The 10714-nt window shown below is 62.9% G+C and overlaps 1 protein-coding gene across 1 annotated transcript; it reads left to right on the top strand.

Moving 5' to 3' along the window:
- The first annotated feature begins 351 nt into the window (after positions 1–351).
- DACT3 (dishevelled binding antagonist of beta catenin 3) lies at positions 352–10453 on the top strand. The gene is made up of 4 exons (XM_084905958.1): positions 352–653; positions 6454–6550; positions 6725–6877; positions 8213–10453. Exons 1-4 carry the CDS (start codon positions 405–407, stop codon positions 9616–9618), a joined length of 1905 nt encoding a protein of 634 aa, XP_084762084.1. The 5' UTR covers positions 352–404; the 3' UTR covers positions 9619–10453.
- Positions 10454–10714: the final 261 nt, after the last annotated feature.

The raw sequence follows: 10714 nt of genomic DNA, 5'->3' as shown, positions 1-10714 counted from the left end.
GCTGCGGGCCCGGAGAAGCACGGACCAATGGTATTGGAGCGAGGGCGGGCTTGTTTCATTGTAACGCGTGGGGGGCGTGGTCACGGACCAATGGCAGGCCAGAGTGGGGGGGCGTGGCGGAGAGCACAGCCAGTAGGCAGCCGCGAAGCTGCGAGCATGCGTTGCGTGGAGCGAGCGGGGCGGGGCGCGGACGGCGGAGCCATAGGTAACGGTTGCTGTGCGGCAGGGGGCGTGGCCATGCAGATGAGGCGCGGGTGGGCGGCCCAATGGGCGGGCGCCTATGCAGATGAGACGGTGACAGCCGGGCCAGCGGGCGGGCGGGCGGGCGGGCTGTCGGGGCGGGGAGGTGGGACCCGCAGAGGTGGCCGCGGGGCCCGGCTGGGCTGGGGCGGGGGGCCGCAGCCATGATCCGGGCCTTCTCGTTCCCGGTGAGCCCCGAGCGGGGCCGGCTGCGGGGCTGGCTGGAGGGCAGCCTGGCCGGGCTCTGCGAGTTGCACTGGCTGCGGGAGCGGCAGGAGTACCGCGTGCAGCAGGCGCTGCGGCTGGCCCAGCCCGGAATGGGGGGCGCCGAGGCCGAGGACGAGGAGGACGCCGACGAGGACGAGGATGCGGCGGCGGCGCGCCGGGCCGCGGCGGCCCTGGAGGAGCAGCTGGTGAGGGGTCGCCTGTCCGTCCCTCCCTCCGCAGCCATCTGTGTCTGTCTGTCTGTCTGCCTGTCTGTCTGGGTTGGATGCTCCTATGCCCATCCCGGTGGGGGGGAGGGGTGCAGGGGAGGGGGTGGGGCTGCAGACCCTGGAGTCTGGGCGGCGGGCGGGCGGGCGGGCGGGATGTGGCCTCCCCGCCCCCAGGCTGGGGAAGGAGGGGCTGCATCACCCCTGTCGGAGCCTCTAGAGATGCACAGGCCCCATCCCTCGCGCCCCTTCCCCAAAGGAAATGTTTTTGGGCGCCAAGTATGTGTCCAGCCCAGGGACCAGGACTGGGCATGCGTTGTCTCTCTGCAGCTTGGAGGGTGAGAGGAGATAGTCCCCATTTTACAGAGGAAGAAACTGAGGCTCAGAGAGGGCAAACGACTCACCCAAGGTCACACAGCCGGGGATCCAAACACGCCCCAGTCTGGGGCCCGGCTGCCCGGGCTCCATCTTCCCTAAGTGCGGGTGTGCTTGGAGATCTCGGGAGAGGGGGTGGGGGGCGGCTCAGGGGGAGGGAATCTTAGGGTCCCCAGCGGGAAGCTCACAGTCCCCGAGGGCCCCACGGTGATCTTGACCCTCCCGTGTCTCTCTCCCTCCTTTCCTACCTGGTCCCAACCCTGCTTAACCCAAGAGGAGGCCGGTTGAGGTGTCTGACTTCTGGGCCCTGAGGCGCTCTCATGGGGGAGCCGAGGCAGGAGTCTGCACTCTTGTCATTCTCCTCTCGCCCTCCCCTCATTCTTGCTTCTCTGACCGCTTCCTGGGTCCCTCTCCCTGCTCACCGCCACCTCTCTGTGCCTTGCTGGGTGCTTTCTCTCGCTCTGCTCCTCCCTTCTGCACCTCTCTTCCTGCCCCAGGTCCCCGTCCCTGTCTCTCTCTTCCCCTCCCCCCAGCCCGCCGGGCCCCAGACCCCAGCTTCCCCCATCCCCAAGCCTGTGGGTGGTCAGAGCTTCCGGTTTGGGGAAACCTGAGCCGAGGTGGCGGGGGAGGGGGCTCTCCCTGCTGCTGACCTCGGCTGCCCCCACCCCAGATGGGGACTGGAGAGGGGGGACCGCAGCCAGACTCGCAGGCTGCACGCCCAGCCCCTCCCCGGGCGGGGAGTGGGACCCTGCACATTCTTCTCTGGAAACAGAAACAGCTGTGGGAGGCCCCACCCCCTCCCAAAGTTAGAGACACATTGTGGGGGCCTCCACCCGCTCCTCCACCCTCCCCTGGCAGGCTGGGCCCCTCGCCGTCCCTCAGCCTCTCCCTCCCTCTGCCTCAGTCTCCCCTGCCTTCCCCCCTCCCTTTCCCCATCTCTGCCTCTCACCCCCCCCCCACCATGAGGTGGTAGTAGAGAGGCCTCTCCCCCTGCCCACCACACACACACACACACACACACACACACACACACACACACACACAGTCTCCAGGCGAAGCTCTGTCCCAGCGTCAGGGAGGAGGCGGCAGCAGGCGGCGGGAGGGAGGGAGCCCCACAGAGAGGAGCAGAGAAAGCGCTAAATATAAACCCCTCCGGCGTTAGGGGTTCCTGGGTCCTTCTGAAGAGGGGCTGGAGGTTTCCACTCGCTCCCGAGCCTCTGTCTTACTACGACCCCTCCCGGTCCCTCTGAAGCAAGAACGCCGAAGCCAGGCGTCATTCATTCCTGATAATAGTGATGGGGATGGCAGAGAGAACAGGCAGGAATCCTGGGGGTGCGGGGGGGTGGGGTGGGGTGGGGTGGGGGTGGTCCTGTTCTCTCCCACAGAGGAAGAAGGTCCCCTTCCAGCAGGAAGGACTTAAGTTAGACTTGCAGAAGGACTTCCTGGCAGAGATCAAGGGAGTTGGACACAGACTAGGGGAGGAACGAAGGCCTGGGAAAGTTTGGATAAAGGGGTTAGGTCTCCACGAAGCCCTAACCGCACTCAGGTCAAACCTGCTGGAGCTTGACACACACACACACACCCTGCAGCCCACCAGGCACCCTGGGCAAATGGGGATCCAGATTCAGACCAAAGACCTTCTGGTCTTTTAAAGATTCATGCCTTTGCAGCTGGAAAGAATGAGGTCAGACTTAGAATAGACTGAGGGAGGGCGAGTTGGGGAGGGGTATAGGGTGGGGGGGGTCCAGGCACAAAGGGGCGGCCTCTCCTTTCTGTCCCCCTAACCCCTGCCTTCCCGTCAGCGGCAGCACTGAAGTGAGACCTGAAGAATTGACCAATGTTTATTTTTAATGACACGAGTAAACATGATTTTATAGTTTTCCTTGTTGGACGTTCAGAGCGTTCACGTAATGATAAAAGCTAGCGTTTCTGAAGGGTTTAGCAGGAGCTGCTGTTTTTAACTCACCGAGTTCTCACAGCAGCCCAGTCAGAGAGGGAGGGGACCAAGGCCCAGAGAGGGGAAGTCACTGCTCAGGGCCACACAGCCGGGGAGCGCCAGAGCTGAACTGGAACCCTGGGAACTGGCACCCGGGCTGTGCCTCCTCAGCCACTCCATCCTCCCAGCCAGGAGTCCTATCCCTCACGGACTCCCTGAATGCACCCCCCCAACACACACACCACCCCTGTGCCACGTGTGAGCCCCCTGAATGCACCCTCCCCCCCCACACACACCACCCCTGTGCCACCTGTGAGCCCCCTGAATGCACCCTCCCCCCCCACACACACACCACCCCTGTGCCACCTGTGAGCCCCCTGAATGCACCCCCCCCAACACACACACCACCCCTGTGCCACCTGTGAGCCCCCTGAATGCACCCCCCCCAACACACACACCACCCCTGTGCCACCTGTGAGCCCCCTGAATGCACCCTCCCCCCCACACACACACCACCCCTGTGCCACCTGTGAGCCCCCTGAATGCACCCTCCCCCCCACACACACCACCCCTGTGCCACCTGTGAGCCCCCTGAATGCACCCTCCCCCCACACACACACACACCACCCCTGTGCCACCTGTGAGCCCCCCCCCACACCTCTTTGGGTGCTTCTTCTGGCAGAAACGGCTTACATACCCAAAATACCAAGTTTTGCTTTGCTTTTGTACACAACCCAGGGTCTTGGGTGAGGTCCCAGAGACTGTGCCAGTGGCTTTCAAAATGTGGCCCACATGGGGGCCTGTTAGAAATGCTGTTTTGGGGGCTAGGACTGCCTGGCATCAGAAGTTCTGGAGGGACCCTGCAATTCAGGTTTTAACGTGCTCTCCGGGTGATGCTGACCCACCCTCACATGACACACCCTGCCCTCTCCTTCCTCCACTCCATGCTCTCTTCTCACTTCTTCTTCTTCTTCTTCCTCCTCTTCTTCTTCTTCTTCTTCTTCTTCTTCTTCTTCTTCTTCTTCTTCTTCTTCTTCTTCTTCTTTAATCTATTTTATTGATTTTTTACAGAGAGGAAGGGAGAGGGATAGAGTTAGAAACATCCATCAGCTGCCTCTTGCACACCCCCTACTGGGGATGTGCCCGCAACCAAGGTACATGCCCTTGACCGGAATCGAACCTGGGACCCTTCAGTCCGCGGGCCGATGCTCTATCCACTGAGCCACACCGGTCTCGGCTCGCCAGTGCTTCTATGTAGAAATGGCTTCCTTCCCTGCGAGCTGTTGTCTAGCATACTGCTGCACACTCACTCCTTCGCGCAGACTTTCCTGAGCACCTGCTCTGTGCCAGGCCCCGTCCTGGGCCCTGGAGGTTGGGAAGGGGCAGGAGGGAACAGAACAGTGAGGACGCTCTGCTAAACAAATGCCAACCTGATCTATGCCGTTAAGCCTGGAGGGCATTGCCACAAGGAAGGAAAAAAGGCAGGGCCCCCGGGGAGCTATTTTGGAGAGAGGGTAGGAGAAGGGATGGATGGGGTGAGCAAAGTTTCTGAATGAAACGAGAAAGCGAGGCAGAGGCAGATGTGGGGGGCCCAGGCCAGGCACGTGCAGGGAACAGCGAGGCCAGTGTGGCTAGTGCAGTGAGCAAGGGGGCATGACACAGGGCATGCGGGCAGGGGTGATCTGTTTTGTAGCCACCCCTGCCTGCACAGCTCGCCTGCCTCCCTGGGTTTTGCTCAAAGATGGCGCCCCCCTGAGCACCCCTGCACACCCAGAGCACGCACCGTCCTGCTGCCTCCCCTGCCATAAACCAGCCCGGATGGGGGCTTCTGTGCAGGGGGATGGGGCCCGGGAGAGCAGTCACCGGAGTGGGAAGCAGGGGGAGGGGGTGTCTACCCGGAGCCGGCGGGCTTGCTGCCTTAAATAGGCAGCTCTGGGCGCCGGCCCTCCCGCCCCTCCTCTCGCTCCCCTCCCTCCCCTTCCCTCCCGCCGGCCAGACAAGCCGCTTTTGTCTGAGGTCAGCCGTCAGCTCCCGCCGCTGCCCCTCTGGCCTCACCCGGACCCCCGGGGACTCTTCCTGGCTCTGGCCCCATTTCCCCAAATGGTGCTGCCAAGTTCTAGGGTCTTACAGACCCTGCCAGGGTGGGTTCAGCCCCTGCCCTCACCCGCAGTCCCCGTCACACTCCCCTCAAAGCCTTTTCTTTTAAAAAATGTTTTAAATATATTTTACTGACTTTTTTTACAGAGAGGAAGAGAGGGGGATAGAGAGTTAGAAACATCCTCTTGCACACCCCCTACTGGGGATGTGCCCGCAACCAAGGTACATGCCCTTGACCGGAATCGAACCTGGGACCTTTCAGCCCACAGGTCGATGCTCTGTCCACTGAGCCAAACTGGTTTGCGTTTTCACCGTCATTTCTTCACACCTGAGAGGAAGGGGTCCCTCCCTGCAGCCACAAGGAGCCAGGGGAGACCCCACAGACATTCCTACCGGGATGAGGAGCAGGGGGTGGGCACCGGGGGGCTTCTGGGTGAGGATGGAGCAATAGCAGGAGGCAGACGTGGTCCGGGGGGGGGGGGGGGGCAAAGGGACCCGCCACTGAGGCCAGGCAGGCCCTGCCATGAGGCATGGGGGTGCTTTCTGAAGTGAGGAGCAAAACATATGAGTCATAGGGTCAGTCTGGACCAGAAAGGACTCCGGAACTCCTGCAAAGGAACTTGCTATCGGCGGGGCAGGGGCAGGAGGAGAGGAGGAGAGCAGGTCAAGGGTGGGAGACGGCAGAGCAATGGCTAGGGGATCTGCTAGGGCCTGGACACACCTTTCAGCAATGAAGTGCCTCTAAAGCAAGAAGGATTGAAGTTAGACTCAAGGAGGCACTTTCTGACGGGGGTTTCGGGGCCATGAGCATGGCTGGAAGAGGCAGGGGGAGGGAGGGGATCTCCGGAGGCCTCTTCACACCTGCAGGGCGTGAGGTGGCTGCCGTGAGCACTGCCTTTAGCCAGAGGATTTTATATATATATATATATATATATATATATATATATATATATATATATATATATATATAATTGATTTTACACAGAGAGGAATTGAGAGAGACAGAGAGTTAGAAACATCGATGAGAGAGAAACATCGACCAGCTGCCTCCTGCACACCCCCCACTGGGGACGTGCCCGCAACCAAGGTACATGCCCTTGACCGGAATCGAACCCGGGACCTTTCAGTCCGCAGGCCGACTCTCCATCCACTGAGCCAAACCGGTCCCAGCTAGCCAGAGGACTTTCTGAGGATCCAGGGGCAGAGGTCTTAGCGGGGATCCTGGGACTCAGGCCCCGCTTTTACCCTTGTGAAGTCCGAGCCTCATGGTCAGGGTGGGACTCCGCCCGTGAACCCTGGGACTGGGGGGCTGGAGCAGGCAGAGGCCTCGCCTCGGGGTGCCCTCTGACTGCCCTGCTCTCGCCATGCCTTCAGGAGGCCTTGCCCGGACTCATCTGGGACCTGGGCCAGCAGCTGGGAGACCTGAGCCTGGAGTCTGGGGGCCTGGGACAGGAAAGCGGGCGCAGCTCAGGTGAGCACGGGGAAGGGGAGCAGGGTCCGCCTGGGACGCCCCTATGTCTCCCACCGCCTCCCCCCCCTCTCTACGGCTCCCCCCGTCTCTGTTGCTTGGTGTCCTCCTTTCTCCACCCCCTGGGGTCCCTCCAGCCAAGCCCCCTTTTCGTCTCTCCCTTTCTCCCCAATGCAGGCTTCTACGAAGACCCCAGCTCCACGGGAGGTCCAGACTCGCCACCCTCGACCTTCTGTGGGGACAGCGGCTTCTCCGGATCCGGCTCCTATGGACGCCTGGGCCCCTCGGAGCCCCGGGGCATCTATGCCAGCGAGAGGCCCAAGTCCCTAGGTAAGGTGGGGGCGGGGGTGGGGCCTTGGCGGCCAGGGAAATGACGGTGAGAAGATGGTCTTGAGCACACCTCTGAGTCAAACCAACCTGCGTGCGGATTCTGGCTGCGACCTTCCCTCTGGTGTGGCGGTGTTGAGCATGTCCCTCTCTCTGGGCCTCAGTTTCTCCATCTGTCAAATGGGATTTTCCTCCTAGGGAAGCTCTGGATATGCAGTGAGCCTCTGCCTTGGGGCATCGGACTGGGCACAGGGAGCCTCTCAGTAATCAGGATCTGCTGTTATTCATTCACACCAGCTCCTGAGCCCCCGCTAGGTGCTATCCTGGCACTGCCCTGGGGGTGAGGGATATGGCAATGAAAACAGCCCGTCCTCACAGCACTGACATTCTAGTGGGTGACATAGGTAAGGTGACCAGGCGTCCTGATTTTTAACAATTTGTCCCGCGGTGTTTTATTTTTATTTTATTTTATTTTATTTTACTTTTTTAAACATATTTTATTGATTTTTCACAGAGAGGAAGGGAGAGGGACAGAGAGTTAGAAACATCGGTGAGAGAGAAACATCGACCAGCTGCCTCCTGCACACCCCCTACTGGGAATGTGCCTGCAACCAAGGTACATGACCTTGACCGGAATTGAACCCGGGACCCTTCAGTCTGCAGACCGACGCTCTATCCACTGAGCCAAACCGGTTTTACAAAAAGTCCCGATTTTTGTTTTAAAAAATCGGGACTTATTTTAAAACGCCGCGGGACACATACTTAAAAATCGGGACTGTCCCGCCTAAAGCGGGAAGCCTGGTCACCTTAGACATAGGTAAAATACAAGATAAGTACGTGCGCCACAGAGGGGATTGGATACCGACAAGGACAATGAAAAGAAAATGGGAGAAAGAATTGCAGTGTTACAACATATGTTCAGAGAGGGCACCGCTGAGACTGTGAGTGACATTTGAGTGGCACCAGGAGTGAGGGTGTGGACCCCTCAGGTCTCCTGGGGGAAGAGCATGGCAGGAACTGGAAACAGCAAGTGCAAAGGCCCTGAGGCCGTGTGGCTGGCCTCTGCACCCGGGGTCACTCTGGCTGGAGACCTGTGACTGTGGAGGAGGGGGTTAGGGATGGAGGTCAGAGGCGGAGGAGGGCCGTGCAGGCTGCTGTGAACCTGAAACAAGGGAAGGGGTGCGGGCAGGGTTCCTTCCCTTCCCCTTTCCCTTCCTTATTTTATTCCTTTCTCCCTTTCCTTTCCTTCTAATGGGAATGGGACAATAGTAGGCGCGTTGGGAAGGGGCTCGGAGAGCCTCGCCCACTCCTCCTTTTCCATGTTGCTTCCTCCCCCAGGAGACGCCAGTCCCAGCGCTCCCGAGGCGGCGGGAGCTCGGGCACCGGTGCCGCGGTCCTTCTCGGCCCCCTACCCGACGGCGGCGGGCTCCGGGGGCTCGGAGGCCTGCTCCTCGGCGGAGCGGCGGGCCCGCGCGGGGCCCTTCCTGACGCCCAGCCCGCTGCACGCCGTGGCGCTGCGCAGCCCGCGGCCCAGCGGCCGCCCCGCCGCGGACTCGCCCGACGCCTCGGGCGCGGCGGGGCGGCCCCTGGACGGCTACATCTCGGCGCTCCTGCGCAGGCGCCGCCGCCGGGGGGCGGGCCAGCCCCGGACGAGCCCCGGGGGCGCGGACGGCGGCCCGCGGCGCCAGAACAGCGTGCGCCAGCGGCCGCCCGACGCGTCCCCGCCCCCCGGAGGCGCGCGGCCCGCGCCCGAGCCCCCCGGGGAGCGCGCGGGGGGCCGCCCCGCGAGCCCCAACCCCGCCGCCGCCGCGGGCCGCGCCTGGGCCTCGCCGTGGGAGCCGGAGGCGGCGCCCGAGCCCGCCGCGCCGCCCGCCGCGCCCTCGCCCCCCGACAGCCCGGCGGAGGGCCGCCTGGTGAAGGCGCAGTACATCCCGGGCGCGCAGGCGGCCACCCGGGGCCTCCCGGGCCGCGCGGCCCGCCGCAAAGCGCCGCCGCTGACCCGGGGCCGCAGCGTGGAGCAGTCCCCGCCCCGGGAGCGCCCCCGGGCGGCCGGCCGCCGCGGACGCATGGCGGAGGCCGCGGGCCGCCGGGGCTCGCCGCGGGCGCGCAAGGCCGCGCGCTCGCAGTCGGAGACCAGCCTGCTGGGCCGCGCGGCCGCGGCGCCCCCGGGGCCCCCCAAGTACCCGACGGCGGAGCGCGAGGAGCCGCGGCCCCCGAGGCCCCGCCGGGGCCCCGCGCCCACGCTGGCCGCGCAGGCCGCGGGCTCCTGCCGCCGCTGGCGCTCCACGGCCGAGATCGACGCGGCGGACGGGCGCCGCGGCCGCCCCCGCGCCCCCGCCGCCCGCGGCCCCGCGCCCGGGCCCTCGCCGTCGGCTCCGCCGCGCCGGCTGCTCTACGGCTGCGCCGGCAGCGACTCCGAGTGCTCGGCGGCGGGGCGGCCGGGGCCGCTGGGGCGCCGGGGCCCCGCGGGCGGCGGCGGCTACGGGGAGAGCGAGTCCAGCGCCAGCGAAGGGGAGTCGCCCGCCTTCAGCTCCGCGTCCAGCGACTCGGACGGCAGCGGCGGCCTCGTGTGGCCGCAGCAGCTCGTGGCCGCCACCGCGGCGGCCGGGCCCGCGGGCGGGGCGGGCGGAGGGGCGCCCGCGGGCCCCGCCAAGGTCTTCGTCAAGATCAAGGCCTCTCACGCGCTCAAGAAGAAGATCCTGCGCTTCCGGTCGGGGTCCCTCAAGGTCATGACCACAGTATGAGTGTGGGGGTTCGCTTGTGCTCCCCCACCCCCCTTTCGTAGCCAATGCACCACCACCACCACATTCCCTTCCAAAGACCACCGCCTCCTCAGCTTCCAAAGACCCTTCCCCGCTGCCCCCTGCACGGTGGTCCCGGCGGAAAAGGCTCCACATCGGGGAGGAGCCCTGTGTGACCCCCATGGGCTGAAGGCCCGGTTCTGCAGCCCCAACCCGGGCCAGAACGTCCCCTCTCTGGACCTCACCTTCTTCCTCTGGACTCGGGGTGCACCATGGTATGCTGAAGGGGGAGTTGGGTTTGAATTTCCCCGTTTAGTTTAGACCCTTAGTCTGTGGCTGCCCTCCCCTTCTCTCACGGAGCCCTCGTATTCCTCCTCCCCACGCCCAGATAGGGCCCCCCTCACACACAACATGCCCCCCACCCATGTCTCTGGTCCGCCAGAACTTCCCCTGGGCACATGGTCTGACCCAGATGGTGCCTGCAGAGTGCCCTGGGAAGGCAAGGAGCGCTGACTTTGGGGTTTTGAGGGTCAAATAGGAGCTGATAACACCTGGAAAGAACTGCTCTTCTCTCTCATCTCCATCCACGGACCGTTATGGAGGATTGAGGAGGAGAAGAGGCGAAGGAAGATGGCTTCTATCTCGCGACCGCCCCCCTCCCTGGTGAGAGGGAGTGGGGGGAGCTCAGGAGGACCCTCAGCTGTTCCAATCCAGTATTATTATTTTTTTCTTTTTAAAAAATTACTGTATTTATTATGACGATGGTGACCCCCCGGTGCACAGGGGGCCGGATTCTGTGTGTTTCTCTAACCTCTTTGTAAATAAATGTACAATGTTACGTGTGTGGTGGACTCCACTTCCGTGTCAAAATGGGAGAAATGCTTTTATTAAGCACCTACTGTCTGCTTTGGCTGTAGCCATGCCCAGAGCCGATGGCAGCTGCCAGGTTGGCTGATCTCCACATGGTTTTCCTACCATTGGCTCTTTTACCTCAGTGAGTCTGGCCTTTGATGGAGTTTTGTTTGGCCATAAAGATGGTTTCATAAAAGCAGAAACAATAGCCCTAACCGGTTTGGCTCAGTGGATGAAGCGTCGGCCT

The sequence above is a fragment of the Pipistrellus hanaki genome (genome assembly GCF_964339955.1).
Source record: "Pipistrellus hanaki genome assembly, chromosome: 15".
Lineage (NCBI taxonomy): Eukaryota > Metazoa > Chordata > Mammalia > Chiroptera > Vespertilionidae > Pipistrellus > Pipistrellus hanaki.
Note: the sequence above shows the minus strand (reverse complement) of the source record. Positions and strands in the feature narration are given on the sequence as shown.